This window comes from Raphanus sativus, chromosome 2 (genome assembly GCF_000801105.2).
Source record: "Raphanus sativus cultivar WK10039 chromosome 2, ASM80110v3, whole genome shotgun sequence".
Classification (NCBI taxonomy): domain Eukaryota; kingdom Viridiplantae; phylum Streptophyta; class Magnoliopsida; order Brassicales; family Brassicaceae; genus Raphanus; species Raphanus sativus.
Genome location: NC_079512.1, coordinates 1,946,143 through 1,971,999, shown reverse-complemented (window position 1 = coordinate 1,971,999; position 25,857 = coordinate 1,946,143). Strand labels below are relative to the sequence as shown.

Genomic DNA, 25,857 nt, shown 5'->3' with positions numbered 1-25,857 from the left:
TCGGTAATACCACATGACTCAGATGATCATGTCACATGACTGTGTTATGCAATCTGCCTGTATGTCGAGAGGAATCTTTGATCGCTCCACACTACGGCTTCATTTTTTACACTGGCCACGTGCTCTTTTTGCGCACCCGACCTATTTAATTCATTAGGGAGGACAAGTTCGTTAAAGATTGGTCTAATTATATTAACATCTTATGAATTTGATATTAATCTACTCAAGTCATTCCAACTGTAGACTATAATGCACATACGAGTCGGATCTCCAGCTGTTATATTCGATCAGAAGCCTGTAATGAAAGGCTTAACGCTCGTCGAAACAATGTTTCATACAATCATACATTTGAGAAATAAATGAAAATGATTCGTTTGACAAAAAAAAAATGATTCAAGCTACCGTGATTTATATTTTTTAATAAAAAGAGAAAATGATACATTACATGAGAAATACGATGCTTTCCAAGTTGTTTCCATTGTATATTAATTAGAAATCTAACCACACAAGATATGACAACTGTGTTTAAAATGGTTTGAGTTTCAAACCGTTCATTAGGTTACAAATTACACGAGTGGATAAACATAGAGTCGAATTCAAATTAATAGTTGAAAGTAGTCAGTAGTGGTTGGATAACTAAACAAGACCCTTGTAAGTGGTTACTCAAGGAAAAAGACATACAAGCAACAAGAGCATCTTTATCCCGGTTGCTAATCAAAGTTGCTTATGTTAATTATGATTAAAAATAAATGGAAATTACCTTTTAAGAGAAGCAATGTTGCTTAATTAAGCAAAGGAAGAGACAGACGCTAAAGGGACACGCATCCTTCTCTTTCTCATCTTTCCTCTGTTCTTCTTCGCCAGTGTGAATTATCGTCGGTATCATCAATCTTCAATTTCGTTTTACTATCTCTGTACTGGGTTTGCGTTCCTTTTGGTATAGAATCTGATTATCTTCTGCAGAGATTAATTCTCAGATTTTGAATGATGAGATCAAACAAAAAGATCTCTTCTTTCTTCGTTATAATTAGGGCCCACATGCTACATCTTGGTAACGCTTCTCTAGCTTCAGCTTTTCACTCCGGTCAGATTCAGTAAGGTGGAGCTTGTAACGTCCGACGGATATCCAGAAGATGGGTTCTGGATGGCTTCGTATGGTTTCAACAACAACTACTTGAAGCAACCAAAAATAAGAGATTTGCAATGAAGGAGCAAAATAATGAAGTTGCTTACCCAAATCTTTTAGCATAATTTACTTCTTAAATACTACTAAAATATTATCAAGAAACCGATAATGAGTTGCAAGGATAAGGATGGTATTGTAAAAGTTTAAGTTGTCCTCTCTATAAGCGGAATGTAAGCAGGCGTTTTGCTTCTTTAATAACCCTGGAGTGTTGGTAAATTTTACGATGAATCATATGAGGATCTGATGAGAGAGTTTGAGAACTATTGACATATTAAAACATTGGAGATAATACCTTTTGTTGTTTCAAAATGTGATGGCTGAGAAGTATGCTTTGCCTCATTTCAACCTAATAAAATTGTATCTGTTGTTAGTCATTCCTTTTACCCAACTACATGAGTCATGACATATTAGTTACCTTATATCACAACCTTCAACAATTTTCCTCAAGTGATGACAAAATGTCCCAAGCCGTCTTGTCGTGTGAGACATGATCGAGAAACTTACTTCAAAGTAACACAAGGACAAGTTTGATAAATATTTATTAGGTCTTATATCTAAGAACCAAAAGATAAGGTGGTGTCATGTCTTGCACTGCGATATGCAAATGCTTATTTTGCCATCAGGACTGACAAATTTATCATGTTTCATGCTTGTGTTTGCATAGCTTCTGCTAAAATTCACTAAAGAAACGCCTTATTGTGTGGATTGTGACAGTTGAACAAATGATGCAGAAAAACAACTCTGAACTTGAAAATTTCAAGTGGAAACTTGCTAATTCAAAAGCTTGTCCCAAGAAGCGGACGATAGAAACGGGTTGGCTCTTGTTTGATTCTTAGAATTTTATAGTCTACATGGTCTGCAAGTCGACTACATGGTGTCCTCAATTCGGCTATGGAGTCTTCACATATACCCAAATCTTGTCCATGTTAGGATAAGTATACTTGTATATTTGTGACTATTCATTGATTAGTTATATGAGCTGTTTTGTGTTCCTTTCATTTGAAATAAATATCTATGTACTTATAGTAAATGACGCAAGTTGATAGGACTAAACCTAAGTTTTACTCCTAAATTTAACTTATCTATTTTTCTGGTAAAAAACTAACATATATTATAACTTTTATTAACTTTTAAATATATTGTTTTGGTGTTTTCAGTTTTTTTTCTTTTTAGATAATCTCGAAAACGGAAAACGTAAAACGTAAATAATATTGTGTAAGATCGGATTTATTAGGAGAAAAATAACAAAAACGGATAAATCCACATATATTTTATGTACTCGAAATTATACATTGTTAATCATTTACTAAACAATAGATAACTTTTAAAAGAATTCGTATTTGGTATATCATCATGTGTTTCTTCAATTGGAAAACATTAAACGCAAAGTTTATAAGGTACACCGTACATGATCGAAATAATGTGTTCCAACTAAGAACTTTATCATCAGAAAATATAGTAAAAATATTTTTTTTTTTTAAAAAGAAAATAGTAAAAAAAAAAAGATCGTATCTGCAGGTTTAAAATTAATAGTTTTTACAATTTATTTTTGAAACTTCGTTTCTACAAAGTTTTTATTTAAAAACGAAAAATAGCACAGTTCCACACATTTCTCTTAATACAAGCCAAGTTTGGGCTTCGTGGGGTGTTTAAGTCGTCCTTTGGGTTGCATGTGTGAATCTTTGAATCCAATGGTAATATATAACAAATAAAAGCTCACTGACAAAAATAAAAGAAAATCATACCAAAATAAAAGAAAATCGAAACAGAAAACTAAAAATCCAAAAAAAAAAGCTTACAGCTGTGAGAACTGCTTATTTCTGAAAAATACTAATAAGACTAAGGTCATTTCTAATCCAACACTAAAATTATATTTTAATATAGTTTTCACATAAAACTTTTCCAACTCAAAACTAAAACCATACTATTTTATGTGAATGAATAGTATTACAATAAATTCAGTGTGCTATTATTCACCAGTCTAAATAATATTTATTTTATGCTATTATTCACCAGTCTAAATAATATTTATTTTATAAATAAAATATTACTAAATTAATAATAAAATGATGAAATAAATAGATAGATATAAATAGTAAATTAGATATTTATGATAAAATATCATATATATAAAATTATTTAAACATTATCATATATTGAAATAGTAAATATTTGTTGTAAAAGTAAAATATTATGATTGTTTTAATGCAACATAACTATATAATCAATACTAATTATATTGTAAATATTAAATAATAATAATTAGTTATATTGTAAATATTAGATAATAAAAACTTACAATTTAATAGTATCATAATTAAAAGAATTAATAAGAGATTCAGTATTGTGGTTATAAATAATATATTTTTAGTGTTGAACTTACACTAAAATAGTATATTTTTGACTCTAAAATAGTATAATGGATGCACATAAACATAAAACGACAATTAAAATAAAAAGGAAAAAATATATGTTATAATATGTAATTTCTATATCTGTGTATAGAATACATGTGCATGTGTACAGTTTTTTTGTTATATGTCCATACCAGTGATATGATAGAAAAAATCCACCTAACATTTGAATTCATGCAGATATCGTGTATAACAAAACTAGTTCTAAAAATATGTGCAAATAAACCCCTTAATTTTTCGAATATGATTTAAGTTTTTGTTGTTTTTTGTCAACACCCATATTATAAGTATGTTTATATATTTTAAAAATTAATATTTTGAAATTTCGAAACTATTTATAAATTTTATTACATCAAAAGTTTTTCATTTTTTAAAACTTGAATGGCTATTTTCAAATTAATATAATATATTGTTGTTGTTTAGTGTGTTTAATAATTATTAAAATTATTCATTAATTTTATTTATAAAATTAATAAATAATTGTTTACATTTGATACTAAAATTTTCTATATTTATTTACAGTTTTTAAAAACAAATAATTTATTTAACAATAATGTTTAAATGTATGGATTATTTATCTTTATAAAAATATTATTTATTCAGCTATTAATTAATTAAAATATAGTACTGTAACAAAAATAGAACAAAATTCGTTTTTGTATTCAAAACCCACAAAATTAGTTTTTGGCTTTTATTCGCAAATTGATTAAAATTTTGAAATATTAGTTTCCCTAAATTTTAGGGAATCTATTTGTTAAAAAAATTGATTGGCATATCAGATGTCTTTTACAAAAAAAAAGTTAAAACTTGATTCGCAAAAATATAATTTTTAGAAAAACAAAAACCAAAAACTAAAACAAAAACTACAACAATCATGCTCTAAGTTACTCAACTCTAATGAAATTAACTGATGAGGAATATAGTGGCAAATCCCTTCGTTTTCTGGAAGTCTAAAGATTAAAGGGGGTGTATTCAACCGAAAGTTTTAGGTGATTTGTATTAAAATGACAAATCTACTGTTATTCAAACATGAATTTTAAAAACTCATTTAAAATCCACTGTTATTGAACTTGACATTTCGTAAAGTACTATGAAATCTACTGTTATTGAAAATATTTTAAGTTGTGGAGTTTTAAAGTTTTGAGGTGATTTTAGGGTGTTTGGATGGAGTTTCTTAGTTAAAAAAATTAAAACTCAAATCCCATGGTTTTAAGTGATATTCTAGAGTACTTTAACAAAAATCACTTAAATCTCTGCAACTTATTAAAATCATCTAAAACTCCATTAAAAAAATCACATCAAATGTTAAATTGAATACATCCTCCTAAGAGTACTTCCACTGAAAGTTCAAATGGGAGGTTTATATAATTTCCAAAAAAATATATTAAAAAAGCAAACTTTTTGAACTTCTTTCCCGCGAGTTTTTTCTACTGAACATGTATCATCACTATTTCACGGGTTCCATAACACGTGGAGGTCCGCGGTTGATTTGATTATTATTTACTTTTTTATTTAAAAAAATGTTAATCAGTTTAAAAAAATTAAACAGTTAAAAAAATTTTTTTTTTTTTTTTTGTAAAACTCCCCATGAATTCACTGATCAGGATGCTCTAAATAAGAGAATGATGGAGTGGAAAATAAAATAAAAAAGCTTTCTAAAAGTGAAGCAAAAGTGTTGACCTTTTTACAGTCGAGCATTTTCATCCCTTAAATCTGAAAACATAATAATGTTTTCCCTCGATGATTCAATAAAAAGGGCGTGAATAACATTTTCTTGTTCATATTTGTAACTGTTAGATAAGTGAAAAACGAATTTTAATTTATCTCTGTGTATATATTTGAACATAACATCGATAGCATGATTTTTTTTTTTTTGAACAACATCGATAGCAAAGCCCTTTGTCAAAAAAAAAAAAACAACATCGATAGCATGATTTCAATTTAAAGAAACATCGATAGCATGAAGTTCAAAAAAAAAACATTAATAGCATGCTAATGTTCTGGAAGTAAAATGTGAAAGCTAATTGAATTATTTACACCACGGGGCAGTTCTTAGTTTTTAATTACAAAATAAAGCACTTGTTGCTACCTAGACAGTTTATTGTAACAGCTTCCACTTTGTCCTAACGAGCTGGTCACAATAGTAACTAAAGAGCTAACTCATTCCCTAATTAAATATATTATTTTAGCAGAAACTTGTCTCAACCACTCATCTTTATTAAGATGGATGGTCTAGATTATTTCTTCAATTTTGTGACAAGACTTATATCTACCAATTTCCTACCATCAGATTACTTCATCTAAACCACTCACGGACGCCTCAGATTTTCTGTGTTTAATTATCTCACTGCATCTTTTGAGCTTTTGTTATCTTCCTCCTTCTGTCAAGAAACAATTGTACTGAAATACATTTCATTCTCTTGGACGTTCTTCTTCTAGATTCAGGTTTGTTCTCGCGCATCCTTTACTTCGTCACCTCAAAACGATCCTCACTCCTCTTCTCATTTGATTTTTGCAGCCTATGATATCGGGCCATTGCATGGTCATCCCTGGAGAATGGACTTCCGTCGAGTCCCTTTGGGAGTTCGTAATCGACCAAAAGAAGATTTCACGGATTGTTCTGCCCGTGCTGGCATGTCCTTGATTAAACTACAAAACAATGCCGTGAAAGAGTTCTTCACGTTCACTCACCCGCCTCCGACACCTGTGTTGAGTTACTGGCCTCCAAACCACAAAGAGTTCGCCACCGGGCTTACAACGCCGCCGGTACTACTCACCAACGACGGAGCCGTTTCATACTTTTTTCAGCACCTAGCTTTGCACGAAAATATTAACCTTTTTGTCACCTTTGACAACCAAGAAGACAAAGACCAACCGTTAGCAGCAGCTGAGAAACCTCCAATCTTTTTCACGCCTAACTAACCTATCAAACCAAACTTCCACACCTTTCGCAACACTACTTCTTCCTCCTCCTCCGAAATGCCTAGCTTTTCCTTATTTTACGAAGAAGAACTCCAGCAAGACTTACCTCTTCACCCTCCTCCACGGAACAGCCCTCTACATCCTGAAGACCTTTGTTCTCCCACATGTACAATTAACAAGTGTACACATGTACAACTAATACGCGTTCTTACTTCTAAGCTCGATTAGCTCATGATTGTTGTGCTCGATAACACAACATTGTCCCTGTGGACATGATATGTTTGTTATCTACATACTATCTGTACTGAGTTTGTACCCACTGTATACTATATGTACTGAGTTTATTATCTACATATATACAATTGGGTATGTCCATGTGTACAACGACAAATTGTGGACCAGGAACTAGCTATACCATTCATGTATGTGTGCACATGTACAATTATCAAGTTTACACATGTACAACTAATACGTGTTCTTGCTTCTAATCTCGATTAGCTCATGATTGTTGTGCTGGATAACACAACGTTGTACATGTGGACATGATATGTTCATCAAAATTTAGATATTTACACGTGGACAACTGATAAGCGTTCTCACGGTCAAGAGATATAAGCTAATGATTGTTTCTGTGGATAATACTACGTGTACATATGGACATAATAAGTGTTCTCAAATATAAACTCGAATAGTTATTGATCGTTGAGTTGGACAGAACAACTTGTCCACATGGACATAGGCTCTTACACATGTACAATTAACAGGTGTCCACTCGTACAACTAATACGTGTTCTTACCTCTAAGCTCGATTAGCTCATTATTGTTTATGCTGGATAACATAACTTTGTACATGTTCACATAATATGTTCTCACAGTTAAGAGAGATAAGCTAATGATGTTGCTGTGGACAATACATCTTGTGCATATAGACATAATAAATGTTCTCACATATAAACTCGAATAGCTATTGATCGTTGTGGTGGACACTACATCTTGTCAACACAGACATTGAATGTTTGTACACACGGTATACTATCTTTATTGAATTTAGTACCTACATATATACAATTGGGTATGTCCATGTGTACAACGACTGTCCACCTTAGACTAGCTATATCATTCATGTATGTGTGCACATGTACAATTAATAAGTGTACACATGTTCACTTAACAAGTGTTATCACATCGTGGCTGGGACGGCCAGTGGTTGGTTTAGTGGACACAACGTGGTTGTCCATGTGGACAACATATGCTGATCGCGTGTACAAACCGCTTCTTCCCTTCAGTATACTCTTCATCTTCTCCAGAAACCTCCCCTGCTTCTCAGTTATAGATTTGAGGTTCTTTATCTCCAATCTCATCTCTTCCATCTGTATCTCCATATGCCCTTGACTCTCCCCAAATTTTGCGGCTTCATGCTCGTAAAACTCACTCATCCGCTGCTGTTTAGGTTCAGGTTCGACGTCGCTTAACTCGACATCATCCACTTTTCTCTTCGTCTTAGTTCCCCCTTCCTTAAATACAAACAGCATCAACCTAACATTACCACCACCCCAATCGCTCTTCGAAAACCCATGCCTTTCACCCAGAAGCCTAAGCATATTTTCCACTTGCTTGTCGTACCTATCTTCGTCCCAGACACCCCACCTTTCTTCGCGGTCACCACTAACCTCCATCATTGACTCCACTAGCAGCTGCGAGAAACAGTTGCGTGTTAAACAAAAAATAGATATCGCAAATGTACTAGTGTACAACAAAAATGGCATACTTGTGTACAATAAAGAGCGTCCACACGTACACAAAGCCTAACTATAACCATTTCAAACATGCACGGGGACATTATACTAGTGTATAATAAATCAACGTCCACGGACTTCCTTCAAACAGCAACATAAACCGGTGTACATTAAATTGCGTCCACATGTACAAAAACGCAAGTAAATTGTTTGTGTCCAGGAACTCTGTTAGAAGGACAAACAAAACATCTTGTACATGTGGACGTCTATCTGTGTAATATCGGAACAATAGAAAATTCCAAAATACAACTACATAATATTGTACACCAACTAGAGAAGAAAGCTTTACCTCGGCATCATGCTCCGCGTTACGCACATCCGTCACTGTCAAACCTGCACTCTCCGCGTTATGCAAAGAGACACTGGGGAACAGAGCTTTCACATCCTCTACATCGGAATCCTCTTCATCTACAACCCGTAAATCAAACAAACAAACCCTAAATCAAACAATACTCGGACGAGTCTCGCTATCTAGAATTAAAAAATAGTCAACTAACCTTGCTGTTTGTTCCGGATGCTACGAGTTCTTGCCATTTTCGAACGAACTACTACGCCGCCGTCTGTATTTGCCACCGGAGGTAACTACGATTTGCTCACCCAAATTCTCCCTCTCGCGTTTCCCCCTAAAAACCTTGGTTTCCCCAAACAAAAATAATGGTGAAAGTCCCATTAATTGAAGGTATAGCAAAACCGCAAAAAAATTAAAACCAGTTAATAGTTGCATCGGGTCCACCACCTTTTCGAAATTTGAAAAAAAAACAGTTATGAAACCCAACTAGAAAAAAGGATGAAAGTCGCGACAGTTAAGCTTTAGTTAGGGGCATTTTAAGTCATTTTACACCTAAACTACCTCACTCCACCAAACTGCCTTTTCCTGTAATAAAAAGACAGAAACTGTCTTGGGAAAATTAGTCAAAAGTTAAAGGATCAAAATATAATAAAAGGAAAATTGGATAAATTATGTTCAATGATTGCAACTTTAACGGAAATTGATCTGGAATAAGCTTCAGTGTGGTTCGCTAGTGGTTGCGGAAGAGGAGGAGAGCATATCAGCGGAGGAGATGATTTGGACGGTGCTCTCACGGTGGCTTAGAGATTTGATTGCGGTGGATATAATCTTCGTGTCGGTTTCAATCGTTGAGGAGGAGAGCTTCGACTTGAGAGTTTGAGGCGAGTTGAAAAGTGGAGAATGCGACGAGATCGATGGAGATGCGGCGGATGATAATTGCCGTTGAGCAACAAATGAGCCGGAGATAAGCTGAGAATGACGACCGAGTTGCAGAGCACGATGGAGACGAACAAAATGCAGCAGCGACACATAAATTGACAAAGAGCCCCGTTGTCCGTGCTAGTGGCACATATCAGACCACGACAGAAAGCTTGAGAAATCAACGGTAGGCATAGTGTTCATCATCGATCTATAAAAAATCAATGTCTTTTTGATTTGTAAAAAAAAAAAATTAATGTTGAAAAAGAAGAAAATTAGGAGAGAGAAAACGTAGGACCTACTACTTACAATTTGTTTTGGTCTCAACTAGTAAACATAACGAAGAAGGAAGAAAGTTAGAAAAAAGTGTTCTGGTAGTGAAAACTACCTTAATGTGTTATAAAAAACTTAAAACTGCCTCTCAATGTAATTGTTTCAAGCTAATTCTTAAATAATTTCAATCATATCACTGACATTTTCACAATCCGACAAACCCTACGTTTCTTTTTTTCTTTTTCTGGTTTTTATTCTTCGAAGTCAAACTCAAACAAACATCATTAAATACGAAACCTGTTTTGTCAGCGTATTAAATTAAATTCCACGATCACCGAAACTCATTAAATTTAACCACTAATTAGGTCTGAAAGTTATTATCCGAATACGGATCCTTTATGAAATTAAGATATCTTAAGAATCCGGATCCGAATTTGAATAGTAAAATCAAGGATCCATCAAAACTGAATCGAATCTAGATATCATAATTTTTAGGTCCGGATAGTAAAATCAAGGATCCATCAAAACTGAATCGAATCCACGGATAGTATGATATATAGACGAAGATCCAGAAACCCTAAATCGAGATCCGAATACTAAATCTCCAGATCCGACGAATCCCAATCTAAATCCGGATACTCTAAATTTTCTAAATATCAGGATCCGTCCCAGTCATACCACTAATTATATTTTAATGTTGTTATTAATTTTTCTTAATTCTTACAAATTATAATAAAAGCATTTTGAGAGAAAAGCATTTTGATAGAAAATTATAATTTACAATATAAAACTTTACTTTCTATCATACAATTTTTCTATAAATTACATCAAATTATAATATATACAGAATATTAAGACTATATGTTACTAAAGGGAATTTGAACAAGTTGTTGCATCCTTACATCCAAAATAAATACTAATTCGTTCTATAAAATATTTTTTCAAATGTATAATCATATTAATAAGCAAATTGAACTTGTATCATAAATGTTAATTTATGTGATGGTTGTTTTGATAAAGTTTCATCAATAATAATTCAGAAATTAGTTATTTTTTTAAATCACAAGTTACTATTATTAAACAATACAGAATTTGTAGAACACATAAAAATTCTACCTGTGTAAAGAAAACTTTTATCTCTGAATTCTATTTTCTGAAACTGAAATAGTAAAACAGAATGTATACTATTAATAGATAATTTATAGTAGTGTTAGTAATTAGACATGGACATATGTATGATGGTTTTCGTTTTGTTTTGGTAAAAAACATATGTATAAGACTTATTTACATAACTCAAAGAAGTAAATAAAGTCGAAGTAACTGAATCATTATGGTATAGTGTATAGTGTATGATATTAGATCATTTCCAAAAGACATTCTATAATTTCATATTTGAAGTTTTTTGTTTCCAAAAAACAAACTTCAGAATTTCAAATTTGAATTTTTTAGTAGTGAAACTTCAAATATAGAGTGTCACTATTCAAAACTTCAAATTTGAAGTTTCACAATTTTTATTTGCATTTTGGTCTTTACAATTACATATTACATTTTTATGATTCTTAGATATTTTGTTGTTTATCATTTTAATCTTTTAAAAAAATCATATCTTATAATATTTCATATTTGTTTTCATAAATTTTAGTTTACACATAAAACTAAATATAAACCTTAAAATAAAGTTTTAAGGTTTAAAAACATCTTTAGACTTTAAATATGAAGTTTAAAAACATTTTTGAACTTCAAATATGAAGTTTTGTAAACTTCAAAATATAGTGTCTTTTCTTGTAGTTTAATATTTAGTTATGTATTTATATTTATAATTTATATATTTACCGTAAGATTTTATTAATTAATATTAATGTGATATTTTTATATATGCTAGTTATTTATAAGTTTTATGGATTTATATTAATTATAACAAATATAGGGATCATAGTGTAAAATATAAATAATTTTGAAGTTATATTTAAAATTTTCCTTTTAGATAAGAACACATTAAAATTTTAAATTTAAAGTTTTGAAAACTCTAACATAAAAAATTCTTTTGGAGATGCTCTTAAAATGGTGGACTGAAAATTAGTAAAATGTTGTAGAGTTTAATGTAGAGAAAGTTGGATGGGAGTGGTAGATTTTGAGGCAATAAATAATGGGGAGAATTATGAGGTGTTGCAATTAATGACGCAAGGCATGCATTTGTTTTCTCATCCACACTACTGATAATAATGAAAGTCCATTTTTATTGGAGTTTGTTCCGTTTATAAAGAAAATACTACCAGTGATTAAAATACAGTAAGAAAGAAAGATAAAGATTTCAAGACAAATTGTCACAAAGGAATAAATGAGACTTTGCAGGTTGTGGGAGTGATGAGTGCGACGTATCAATCGACAGAAGGGAAATATGATTATATAAACGAATGTCAATTTACTTGCATTTTGCTATTTGTCATTTGAAATATGAAAACAATAGGGACGGACATTATTCGTTTTTTTGGGACCTTATGCTTTTTTTTTAACAAAGGGACCTTATGCTTAAGAGATACTTCGTGGAATTTCTAGCGTTTTATGGTTAATTGCTAGGTCAAAAGGTAGAACTTATATTTTTTTCCTGAACTTTTGTGTTACATTTCATTTACATTACCTTGGATTCTGCAATCCACTCAATGGTGGAGGAATAGATGGACCCATCAGTTGGAAGTTGCCGCACATGAATATAAGTCAGACAATGAAAATTTTACATGATTCTCAACAATATACTACTATAGTACTTGTAAAACAAATATTTCTCGATGCAAAAAACAAAACAAATTGTTTTTCTTTTCGTGTTTCTTTGGTTCTCTTTTTCGACGTACGGGGTTTTTAAAACGAAACAATCTATATAGATTTCAAAATGTTTTGAAAACCAAACAAACTCTCTTTATCTATCTATCACTACTTCTTACTAGCTTCAAAATAATTTGTACGTGTAGTAATGTGTCCAAGACATCTTAAAAATTTGGAGCTGGGGAGATAAATACCAAGCTTGTACGTCGGACCATGTATCGAATAATAAAAAAAAAACCTTCTATCACCCAATGTGTGAGTATAATCAATGGTTGTTATGGATCCAACTACCATTTAAATATTGGGACTCAATGAGTTCGAGCACTAAACGTTTATTCTCATTGACACATCAGTGTTCAAATAAAAAAAATATCAATCGACGAACAACACAGCTTCAAAAAGTCGTGACTTAAATTTATGATCGTAACATTTTTGTATCTTAGGGACAAGTTAGAAAAACAGTTAGCTATAACCATTTTATGTGAAAAGTATTCTACGTTACTGATTTAATTTTCTGATCTGATAGATTAAGCCTTAAGGTAAAGTCTACATTTTATAGCTGTTAACCAATAACTATTTATATGTACACGATTCTGAAGTTCCATTACAAAGTTAAAAATATGTTCGTTACACAGTTTGCAATAGAACTAATAACTCTATTCAGTTCAATATCATTAGAATTAATATACAGTTGTCAAGTATAAACGGACCAAAGTTAAGCATAAAAGTCAATTAGAAATGGAGCCGTTTAATTTGTGGTCAGAAAAAAGGTATTAAAAGGGAAACCGAACGGTAAGAGAACCCCGTTGAATTTCTTTTGACATCTGTTAAAGAAACAACCATGAGAAAAGTAAACTTCAAACCTCAAATAAAAAAGTAGTTAGATCTTATGTCTTTTCGAATCCGAATCTTTAAATAGATCATTCTTTCAGTCTTTCATTTGATCTAAATATATCAGCAAAATTCCAGCTTTCGAGAAGATTTTTGTTACATCTACTCCGTAGCTTTTGTGACATCATAATCTAGGGTTTCGTTTTTTTTTTCTAATACTTGGTTCATAAATTTCCTGCTAGAACAACTGTACATCACCATCATTAAGAGAAACCCATCTGCCTCCTTCACAACCTCATAAATATTCTCACCCTTCCCCATCTTTCGCTTCTCACATCTATTGTTCTCTTTGTAGGTTCTCGCCTTTTTTGTTCTTTTCTTGTGTATGACAATCTTTTTTCCTTTTAGTGAAAATAAAACCTTTCCTCCTTATTGTGTACCTCTCCTGATTACATACAACGGAAAGGAAAGAGAGGAAAGCTTTGATCATGTGGGTTTGACAAAAGAGTTTCTTACAGATATCTTTGGCATTCTGTCCACCTCCTCTCTCTATAATTGTGTATCAACCTTTGTGTTTGTGAGTGGAGGTGGGCATACTGCCAATAGAGATCTGTTAGGGTTTCTTTGTAAAACCCCTCATGATTTGATGTATACAAGATGTGAGGCTTATGGTGATCCAGATCACTTGATGAACACTAAGATCGAAGTTTGAAAAATATGGTATTATTTCATTATCTCGAATCTACTCAACCTTATTATATGTAATTGTGAATTTCTAGTCAGTCATTAGTTGACATTTCCTGTCTCCTTCGCTTTGATTGATCTCTCTGAAGTTTTGTTGCTTTCCTTGGTTAAGACTCTAATCTGTTGGTGGTTTTCTTAGATTGATCACATTTGATTGTACAAAAAAACTTAACATCTTTTAACTTTCAGTGGCGTTGACCAGTGTGCGATTTTGAAGTAGTGGTGGCGTTGGGTACGTGTACATCATCTAGGAAAGGTAATATTATTCATAAAGAAAAAGGACCCATTACTGAAAAATAGGTACAGCTAGATTGAAATCACAGCAGAATATGGTAATGGAAAAGAAGAGTTTTTACTCTACTTTTATGTTTTTTTTTGAAGCCCACACAATGTTATTATGATGTTTTGTTTTATTGAAGTTTGAATCCATGTGTACATAGAAAGTGGTTACTTGTGTTTATGTGTACAATTGCATGTTGCTATAAGCCTATAATATGTGATGATAGTGTTCAATCTGATAACATAATTGGAGAAAAATCAAGTTTAATTAACCTCAAAATGGCTATTTTTCTTAGTTATTGTGATGTTTTTTTTTTGCTGAAGTTGGAATGTAAAATTGCAGGAATCAATATTTTTGTGATAATATGAGGTGTTATTGAATATGGTAATTTAATAGAATTGAATGGAATCTAATTTTAGACCTCAATCTAGTGTTATTGAATTGGGTATTTGGAAGACAGAATTTAAATCCACTAAAAAACTTTGTTATTCAATATTTTTTAGATGTCACTAGAAATTCAGTTAGGATGGATTTTAATGGAATTCAATGAATCTTTTTACCTAAACAAATCCTAACATTCTAATGAGTTTTTTTTACTATATTAGGTGTTTTCCTGCACCATGTGCAGTAAAAGAATTTTAAAATATTTTTTAATAAATAAATATAAATTATATTTAATTTTTTATTAATATTATAAATTTTCTTTTTTCTTATCAATATTTTAATATACATTTGATTTAATTGAACATTAAAATTAAGATAAAAACAGTTTTGTTTATTTTGAATTATATTTAAGAATGTACATGTATATATTTAAAATTATAATCTTAGGTAGATTTTTCTATCTATTTATTTTAATTAAATATATTTAATAAATATGTAAATTGCATAATTGTCAAAAGTTAAAATTAAACAATATTTATAAAATATGTAGATATATATATAAGAAACTAATGATTTTACGATTTAATTTGATTTTATGATTTAATATTTGTAATTTTCTGAAAATATGTATATATTTTGAAATATTTTTAATTTAAATGATATTTCGAAATTTGAAATGCCATAGTTTAATATATTTATTTTAGTGATGATTTATGAGTTATTACCATATTTTTAAAAAGTCCAAAAATATAAATTGACAATAAATGTAATATATGAGTTATTCCCATATTTTAAAAAGTTTACCAAAAATATAAATTAACATTAAATATAATTGTTCATGTCATATTAATCTATAAGACATGTCATCAATTTTAATAGCCATGTCACAATTATTAATCTACGTGTTTTCATGCATCATGTGTAGTGAATGAATTTTTTTAAAAGTTAAATTTTATATTCTAAAATGTAATTTATTAATATTATATATTTTATTTTTGACCAATAATTAATATAAATATCATTAATTAAGCATAAAATTAAGAGATTTTTTTTTAAATTATATTTAAGAATATATATGATATACATAAAGCTAAAATCTTAGATTAAAAAAATATTTATTTCATTTGGTTAAATGTATTAAATCAACTTGTACAAAATTACTAAAAAATCATATAAAATTGTATAGTTATCAAAAATTAAAACTAAATAATATTTATATAATTTGTAGATATCTAAAAGAAACTAATGATATTACGATTTTTTTTAAATTCAGAAAATTTTAGATAATAAAAAATTTTAGAATTATAAAAGTAAAATTATATAATATTTCGAAATTCAATTTTAAATATACTAAATAATATTTATATAATTTGTAGATATCTAAAGAAACTAATGATATTACGATTTTTTTTTAATTCAGAAAAATTTAGATAATTAAAATTTTATAATTATAAAAATAAAATTATATAATATTTCAAAATTAAATTTTGAATATATTTATTTTAGTGATGATTTATGAGTTACTACCATATTCTATAAAGTTTACCAAAAATATAAATCAATATTAAATATAATATATGAGTTATTGTCATATTCTAAAAAGATTTCCAAAAATATATATCATCATTAAATGTAATTGTCCATGTCATATTTAACCATATGACATGTCGTCAATCTTAATAGCCACGTCATAATTTTTTTGTGAAAAAGATTGTAGAGAAGACATGTGGCAAATCACTTCTCAAATATAGACTAGGAAATGTTTGGTAGTAATATAACTTACTTCAAAATAGATTATCATTATCGTTATACTTCCCTACTTTTTTCATACATTTCTATCTTCAATTGTCATCTTTGTGTCTATATTGTTTTTTTTCTGGTAACAATGTTAAGTGATTAATTCTTTTTTGTCAGCGATTTTGATTAATTATGCTTTCCATAGTCTCAAACCTTCTCGCAAATATACTTGCATTAGATTTACCAAGAAGCTCGCTGTTGTATATGACGCATAGGTGAAAGCAATATGTTTTACATTGTCAGTATTTTAAATTTCGTATTTTAACGTAGACAAAATAAATCATGCTAATGATATATACATGACCTTCCATGACTGAGAGTAGATACATATGGTGTATGACATTTTGATGTGTGCCAACGGTTTCTACGGATTGAATATAGGGTAATATAATTATAAAAACTAGTCCACATTAATTACTTTCGATGTGGGGAGTCTATAGTTTGCGAATGATTAATCTTCTGCAAAACTGCGTAATAGTACATTTTTGAAACTCGTGGAAAGAAAAATGAGAGGTGACTGGGCTTTTTTATATAGAGGACTGAAGTCTAATATGGGCCTCAGATTCTAGTACATAGTAATAATATATGTGTATTTTTTAGGGAAAATGGCTTATTCCCCTACGAACTAGTTGTTCCCGGTTTTTTCACACACGAATTTTTAAGTCATGCCAAAACCACACGAAGAACGGAAATATTGCTTATTCTCTTATGAACTAATTATTTCCAGCTTTTTCACATACAAATTTTTAAATTTTGCCAAAAACCACATGAACTACGCTATTTTTTGAATTACATACACAAACTATCAATTTTAAGCTAATTCCCCTAAAATCGTAAATTGTGTTATTCAAACATTAACTTAGTTTATTATAGGTGTATAGCCGGTTTAATTTGGATTGATAAAAAAAGATAATACATCATTTTATTTTTTTCTTTTTTTGTCAACTGCTATTTTTCTTCAAAAATCGTTTTAATCTTCATCATCAATTAAAAATAAAATTTATTATTTTGTAGAAAATTAAATATTTTACATGATGCATAAAGAAAGAAGAGCAGCAACATAGCGGATTGGTAACTAGTAATTACTGCTCTTCTTTCTTTATGCATCATGTAAAATATTTAATTTTCTACAAAATAATAAATTTTATTTTCAATTGATGATGAAGAGTAAAACGATTTTTGAAAAAAAATAGCAGTTGACAAAAAGAGAAAAAGAATAAAATGATGTATTATCTTTTTTTATCAACCCAAATTAAACCGGCTATCCACCTGTCATAAACTAAGTTAATGTTTGAATAACACAATTATGATTTTAGGGAAATTAGCTTAAAATTGATAGTTTGTGTATGTAATTAAAAAAATAGCGTAGTTCATATGGTTTTTGGCAAAGTTTAAAAATTTGTGTTGTAGAAAAGCTGGAAATAATTAGTTCATAAGGGAATAAACAATATTTTCGTTGTTCGTGTGGTTTTTGGCATGACTTAAAAGTTCGTGTGTGAAAAAGCCAGGAACAACTAGTTCGTAGGAGAATAAGCCATTTTCCCGTATTTTTTATATAAAAAAAATGTCGAAAACATATAAAAAGTCGTCGTGAAGAGGATAGAATACCAGAAGAAAAGGTAGAGAGAAAGACCAATGCTCACAGCCTTTGCAGTCAACGCGCGTTCCCAGATTTTCGCGTTTGTAACCGTCCCAACACTCCGTTTCCGCCTCCGTATAAATACATTACGACGTCAATCTTCTTCTCTTCTTCCTCCGTATAAACCTAGAAGCTGAGCCTGAGGTCTACAAGCTCACAGTGTGCTGTATATACAGGATGATCTAGAAGCTGAGCCTGAGGTCTTGCTCGATCCCAACACTCTCAGTGAAGATGGAACAGTGTCACTAAACACGTTTAGTATAAGCGAGGATGCTAAGTACTTGGCCTATGGTCTTAGCTCGAGCGGTAGCGACTGGGTGACGATTAACGTGATCAAGATCGATGATAAGAAAGTGGAGCCTGATACTTTATCATGGGTATGGTCATTAGTACACCTGGTCACTGGTTTTATAAATTTATACTTCATGATTCCTTTTGTTTGAAACAGGTTAAGTTCAGTGGGATCACATGGACGCACGATAGTAAAGGTTTTTTCTACGGTCGTTACCCTGCACCCAAGTAAGTCCATACATGTGTTTGAAGAAGAAGAAGACTTAGCTTATAATTAGCTGCTCTGCTCTTTTGATCTCCAGGGATGGAGAGGGTATCGATGCTGGCACCGAGACGAATTCGAATCTTTATCATGAGCTGTACTACCATTTCCTTGGGACAGATCAGTCTCAAGATATCTTGTGCTGGAGAGATCGTGAGAATCCCAAGTATATGTTCGGAGCTGGAGTCACCGACGATGGGAAGGTAACGTAACCAGTTGTTATGTTGTTAATTAGTTATTTAAATTTTCATCATTTTGTTTCTTTCGTGCAGTATCTAGTCATGAGCACTGGAGAGGGTTGTGACCCTGTCAACAAGTTATACTACTGTGATCTCTCTTCGCTTTCAGGAGGTCTTGAGAGTTTCAGAGGAAGCAGCAGTTTCCTTCCATTCATCAAGCTTGTTGATACATTCGACGCACAGTATGTTGTGATTTCAAATGATGAGACTATGTTCACTTTCTTGACGAATAAAGACGCTCCTAAGTATAAACTAGTCCGAGTTGATCTAAAGGAACCAACTAGTTGGACTGATGTTGTTGAAGAACACGAGAAGGATGTTTTGGAATCAGCGTGTGTGGTCAATGGGAATCAACTGGTCGTTTGCTATATGAGCGATGTGAAGCACGTTCTTCATATCAGGGACCTGGAATCTGGTTCTTTGCTTCACCAGTTAGATGTAGATATTGGTTCTGTATCTGATGTTACTGCTCGGCGCAAGGATAGTGCCTTCTTCTTTAGCTTTACTAGCTACCTCACTCCCGGTGTGATTTACAAGTGTGACTTAGCTAGTGGATCTCCTGAAGTTAAGGTGTTTAGGGAGGTTGCTGTGCCAGGATTTGACAGGGAAGCATTTCAAGCTACTCAGGTAACACTTTTACTCAATGTTCTTTTTCTTTTGTCAGTACTCAGTGTTCTTAAAACATTACTTCAAGTAATTTAATTATATTCATTTTCATAGTAATGACTTTTTTTCCTCCAATTTTGTTTCTTTTTTGTTTATCCAATTTTTAAATATTTTTTCAAAGTAATTTTCTGATTAACCACAAATAAATTTATAATATGAAATATAAATATAAGATACACAAAAATATACTAATAATTCATTAACGTCTAGACTCCAAATAATTAGCTTAGACACTATTCTTTTATTAGAAGTCTAAATACCGTCTAGATATTTTTTGAACAATGCATTTACTTATAGAATTGTCCTTTTGCATTCATACTTATTTTTTCTTTGCGTATAATAAAGTTGCTTTTGCTTTCCTCTTTATAGGTCTTTTATCCGAGCAAGGATGGAACAAAGATACCAATGTTTATCGTGGCCAAAAAGGGTATCAACCTAGATGGATCACACCCATGTTTGCTGTACGCATACGGTGGTTTCAACATAAGTATAACACCATCTTTCAGCGCGAGTCGCATCGTGCTCAGCAAGCATCTAGGTGTTGTTTTCTGCTTTGCGAACATTCGTGGTGGTGGGGAGTACGGTGAGGAATGGCACAAAGCTGGTTCGCTTGCCAAGAAGCAGAACTGCTTCGATGACTTCATAGCTGGAGCAGAGTATCTCGTCTCCGCTGGTTATACGCAACCGAGTAAGCTTTGTGTCGAAGGTGGGAGTAATGGTGGACTCCTGATCGGTGCTTGTATAAACCAGAGACCAGACCTTTTTGGTTGTGCTTTGGCTCACGTGGGTGTTATGGATATGCTACGGTTTCACAAGTTCACCATAGGCCATGCGTGGACTTCTGACTATGGTTGCTCCGAGACTGAAGAGGAGTTTCATTGGCTGATAAAGTGAGTCTGTTTATATTTAATGTTGTGTTACATTGTTTCCAGTGCTGATAATTTGGATGTGAATTGTAAAAAGGTACTCGCCTCTGCACAATGTGAAGAGACCATGGGAGGAGCAATCCGATAGTTTTGTTCAGTACCCATCAACCATGTTGCTGACAGCTGATCACGATGACAGAGTTGTGCCACTTCACTCTTTGAAGTTACTTGCGGTCCGTTTTCACACTTTTTTTTATTGTATATATTTGATTTTTGACTCCTTATCGGTAAACTCGCTTATATCTGCAGACGATGCAGCACGTGCTGTGCACAAGCTTAGAGCATAGTCCACAGACAAACCCCATAATTGGTCGCATAGAAGTTAAGGCTGGTCATGGAGCTGGTCGCCCAACCCAAAAGATTGTAATGATAAAATTCTCTTTTCTTTATGATTTACATTACATTAAAACATTATGGCTGTCTGATTTTGAGATGTTGAACAGATTGATGAAGCGGCGGATCGGTATTCCTTCATGGCAAAGGTGGTGAATGCTTCATGGACCGAGTAAAAAAAGTAGGTACTCCTTACCTACAAGCAGGACCAAATATCTTTCCCAAATTTGTTGTGTCCAAGACAAGGACTTTGTATTAGTTACGATACAAACATAACATCAATCGTCTTCAAAATGTTATGTATTATGTACGGTAGCCCTTACATTTAAATGTAACTAGTGAAGCTTAGTCATAACTCAACTTTGAACATTTGATGTGTATGTTGCACTGTTCAAATAGTGTTTTTGAGTTGTTATTTGTTAACTGAAGATTCATATAATAGCAAACTGTAACACTACGTCAATATAAGACTCACAACAGAACTATATAACTATATATAGAATAAAGTTTCACTCTAGATATTATTTTTAAAAAGAATAACAATTGAGACCTCGAGCTGAGATCGTTACAAACTGAATCAGCTGGTTTAATTGACCATCTCCTTAGCTCTAAAACGGTCTGGTGCTACGACCGCTAGCTCTACCACATAGAAGAGCGTTCTTAGGGATTGGGAATTCATCTCTGAGAGAAGTGGAAGTTGTGTAGACACGTAAATAGAACTGTTGTCCTAAGTACTGCCTTGCCCAAAACTCGGATCTTAGGTTCCACATCCCTACGTTGTCTAGTGCTATGTATATAGCCGTCCATGAACTCGGATATACCTGTTAGATTAATAGTATATTAATTCACATTTGTCAAAAAACATGCATCAGCTTTTGCTGTGAGTTTACCTGAACGGTGCAGCGAGCTAATGCATCGCGTAGATTGTACTCGTTTCTACTAGCAGGACTCCATTTACCACCGTCCATTCTATATCACAAGACCACGTTAGCATGTTGTTTTTTTATTATTATTTTTATTGCTCACTGTGTGTGGATACACTTACCCAACAACCCAAAAAGAGTAACCATCTAGATGCCAGCTCTGGACTATATTCTCAGGGTTCTCGAAAACGATCTCCACAAAGGTTCTGTAGTCTGCTTGCATAACAGACGTGTCTAGGTATATTCCACCACCAGTGGGTTGGCTCTGTATGCTTCCAACTCTGTAGACACCATCGATCTTGAAGAAGTCAGCGAGTTTCAGAGGAGTGTCTGCTGGCTTAAACGATACGCTGTTCACGGCGTATCTTTGCTTCCCGTTGACCTGACCGGCAGCGCTAGCAAGTCTGATGGTTCTTGTGGTGTTTATCATACCGTAGTGGTATGATCCTTGTGGGTTAGGCCTTGGTCCACTCGCTGTAAGATTAGTCCTAAAAGACAAGAACATAACAGAATCAGACAAAACACCAAGAATCAGGTTTTTATTTTTATTTTATTTTATTTTTTATTATTATTTTTTTAAGAAAGGTACCTGATGGCTCGAGCCTGGTTCAAGGACCAGTCGATCTGAATGGTTGGTCCACCAGGGATAGGACCAGAGACACCACCGGAAGAGCCGCTGTAACGGAGAACACCAGTGGTGGTGAGGACAGTGGAGGTGAACCGAGAAGAGACCACCACGTAATAGTCATGTGCAGGCTGGTCAGCAGTCACAAGGACTGAGTAAGACTGACCAACGTGAACGTCTAGAGAAGAGAAGGTAGTCTGAAGAGTGTGAGTCCCTTCGACTTCGACCACTTTCATTTTGTGGTTTTGAATGCGGAAGTTGAGTGAGTGTTGTAACCCTATGTTGGATATTCTCAGCCTGTATGTCTTACCTGAAGAGCTCAAATTATAAGTTAATCAGTAAAGTGGACAATAGTCACAGCTATAAGAAAATACTGTATGCAGCCACGGAATCTTACCAAATATATATATCCTAAATATCTAATAGTATTATCCCATTACCCAAAAAAACGAGTTATCCAAATATTTTTATCCACAAAATTAATACTATATGAATTTTCTTGTATTTTATTTAAACAACTCGAATTACCAAAAAAAAACACGAATAACTTGATAGTTTTATACTCAAAAATCTAAAACCAAACCAAACCAAACCAAACTGAAAATCTAACACATAAAAAGTAGCTATCAGATCAAAAACAAACAAAAAAGCAGAAAGGGGATAAACCTTGTTCAACATTGAGAGTGGCACCAGTTCCACGGCCATTGATGAGGATACCATCTGGTAAAGGAAGCTTCCTGCCACTATCAAGCTTTGCCTTCAAATCCTACAGAAACGAGAAAACACACATAATTAATATATCCGGTTCAATTTTTCCTTGGTTATCTTTTTTGTAAACCAATTCCAATTCCCGGTTTGGGGAAGTTAACATTTAAAAAAACAGTCTAAAAATCAGAATCTTGAAACAGGGTTACTTGTCCTTCAAGTATACTCAGAACGCCTTAAAACCCTTACCGTGTGATTGGACTTGTACCAGTCTCCGATAAGAACAGTGTAATCTCCGGCGGGATCAGGGAAAGGGACGGGGATTCTAGGACGGCTGAGGATACGGATGCCACCGAATCCACCAGCGGCTTTGTGGAAAGCGAGAGAAGGGAAGTAGTAGAAACTTCCGATCTGATCCTTCACCTGAAGCATGTAAGTGTAGTTCTTCCCCGGTGGTATTGGGCATGTCGTTCCGTACACTCCGTCCACGTACGAGTTCCTCCTCTGCTGGACCCCATTCCTGTAATCATTATTATTTTCAAATTATCAGACTTTACCCCCAACACCATTATCAATTCTTAATCTAGCCCACTACTGAAAAATGTGCATAAAATTGAATACAGCCAATATAGTTTGGTAAGGTGGTGGACAATTTACCCCACATGTAAATGTTTTGAAAACATAGTGCAATAGTCACTGTATTAATCACCCCATAGTGCATAATTATAAATGTTATTATCATTTTAAAAAGTACTCTGAATTGCTGAGCTTATAACCCCACCCTGAAAAGTTTGCATAAATTTAAATACCATTAGTTTGGTAAGGTGGTTCCCCAAAAGTAAATGTTTTGAAAATATAGTGGAGAATAGTCAATATATTAATTATTATCACCACATGCATGAGAGCATAGTTATAAATGGTACCATTTTCAAAATATTGGTTTTTATCCCAAAAGTATTCTGAATTATTAATCTTGCCCCCTACCAAAGTTAAAGTTTTGCATAAACTTGAATACAGCTACTAGTTTGGTAAGGCGGTGGACCATTTCCCCATGCGTAAATATCTTGAAAATATAGTGCAATCAATAGTTACCGTGCATTATCACCTCATGCGTAAAAGCATAATTAAAAATGTTATCATTTAGTTTTTACCCCAAAAGTATTCTGAATTGATGATCGTACCCCTACCCTAAAAAAGTTTGCATAAAATTGAATACAGCTAATATAGTTTGGTAAGGTGGTGGACCATTCCCCCACATGTAAATGTTTGATAACATAGTGCAAGTCACTGTACCACTATCACCCCATGCATAGTAAAAGCATAAATCATAAATTATTTTATAATGTGCTTTAATTAAATTTAACCCCAATCACCGCAACTAATCCTGTCATATGTGAGTAAATAGTTATTTCCTGACTAAGTCCGACATGAAAGTGGCCAAAACAAAAAATTCTACGTACTTGATTGTTTTTTATGTACGTTTTTTATTTTTACGTCACAAATAAAAAAGTAAGAAAGTAAAATACTATTCACAAGCAACGTATACTACTAGGCGACTAGGTCTAGTAACTATTATCAATCGACAGAGACAGACTTCAATGTTAAAGGGTACCTAACTATTGAGTTAAACTAAAATTATATTGTGGTTACACACTTGTAACAGAAAAAAGGTTCACACTTGTGCCTGAGGCCATTTATCTTTCATTAGTGAATTTAGTGTTACAAAAAAAAGGTTACACATTTGTAAAACGACTTACCATGAAAGGAGGAAAGGTTCGTCGAGGTTATTGAAAACGTTGATGACGAGATTGTCATTAGTAACGGAGTGAATGTCCGGTCCGGGAAACTTCCCGTCGATCAGAATACCCTGAACCAGAAAAGAAAAACCGGAACTTGAAGGAAAAAAAACAAACCGGAAATTTATCTTCTACGAGACCGATCTTGGTTTAGTACCTGTTGACGAACGCCGAGTGGGTAGATGTCACCGTATGTGACGTTCCAGTTAAAGAATCTGTACGGATCTTCCGCCGTGACGGCAAAGAGAAGGGAAAAAATTATGGTTAATGCGGTGGCGAATGAGGCATTGGCCGCCATTTTTGGTGGAAGCGGATGAATGAAGAAAGGTATTTTTGGCGTTGTCTCTATTTCTCTAAAAGTCTCTAACACTAGAGAAATGTAGAGATGAGACGGCACGTATTAATAAGAGTTGACAGTAAAGAGCAAGCTGTGGAGAGAGATGATAAATAGAGGGAATGAATACAAGAGAAGAAAACAAAGGTCAGTGTCGGTGGCTGGACCCACGAGCTACTCGGTGTTGCTTTGAAATATGTATTTGTCACCTACAATCCACATGGGGAATGGCTAAGCAAATTGGCCATTTACATATGGTTTTTGCCCTAAAAACATTAATTTTAAAAGAAAAATGAGAAATAATCATTAGGACAACTGATTATTTGTGGTAATATTTCGGTGATGGATTAACAATTGAATTGTTTTTTGGCAAACAATGGGTGACTGATTAACAGTATTGGATTTTTCTTCTTTTCAATCGTCAGTATAATTAACTATTCTCTGCTTTTGGAGAGGAGAATATG

At 32.7% G+C, this 25,857-nt stretch overlaps 2 protein-coding genes and 1 long non-coding RNA gene across 3 annotated transcripts; 1 reads left to right on the top strand and 2 right to left on the bottom strand.

The window, feature by feature from the left end:
* Positions 1 to 1,249: 1,249 nt before the first annotated feature.
* On the bottom strand, positions 1,250 to 2,015 carry LOC130498863 (uncharacterized). The gene is made up of 3 exons (XR_008937857.1): positions 1,602 to 2,015; positions 1,479 to 1,532; positions 1,250 to 1,386 (listed from the first exon to the last, which is right to left on the bottom strand). It is a non-coding gene; the product is annotated as an uncharacterized LOC130498863 (long non-coding RNA).
* A 16,244-nt stretch (positions 2,016 to 18,259) lies between these two features.
* LOC108831010 (uncharacterized) lies at positions 18,260 to 21,442 on the top strand. The gene is made up of 9 exons (XM_056999275.1): positions 18,260 to 18,411; positions 18,442 to 18,670; positions 18,742 to 18,812; positions 18,887 to 19,049; positions 19,119 to 19,712; positions 20,121 to 20,641; positions 20,715 to 20,850; positions 20,927 to 21,040; positions 21,121 to 21,442. Exons 1-9 carry the CDS (start codon positions 18,290 to 18,292, stop codon positions 21,184 to 21,186), a joined length of 2,016 nt encoding a protein of 671 aa, XP_056855255.1. The 5' UTR covers positions 18,260 to 18,289; the 3' UTR covers positions 21,187 to 21,442.
* A 33-nt stretch (positions 21,443 to 21,475) lies between these two features.
* On the bottom strand, positions 21,476 to 25,480 carry LOC108842313 (L-ascorbate oxidase homolog). The gene is made up of 8 exons (XM_018615181.2): positions 25,217 to 25,480; positions 25,021 to 25,130; positions 23,513 to 23,783; positions 23,225 to 23,324; positions 22,523 to 22,868; positions 22,056 to 22,421; positions 21,901 to 21,979; positions 21,476 to 21,831 (listed from the first exon to the last, which is right to left on the bottom strand). Exons 1-8 carry the CDS (start codon positions 25,355 to 25,357, stop codon positions 21,619 to 21,621), a joined length of 1,626 nt encoding a protein of 541 aa, XP_018470683.1. The 5' UTR covers positions 25,358 to 25,480; the 3' UTR covers positions 21,476 to 21,618.
* Positions 25,481 to 25,857: the final 377 nt, after the last annotated feature.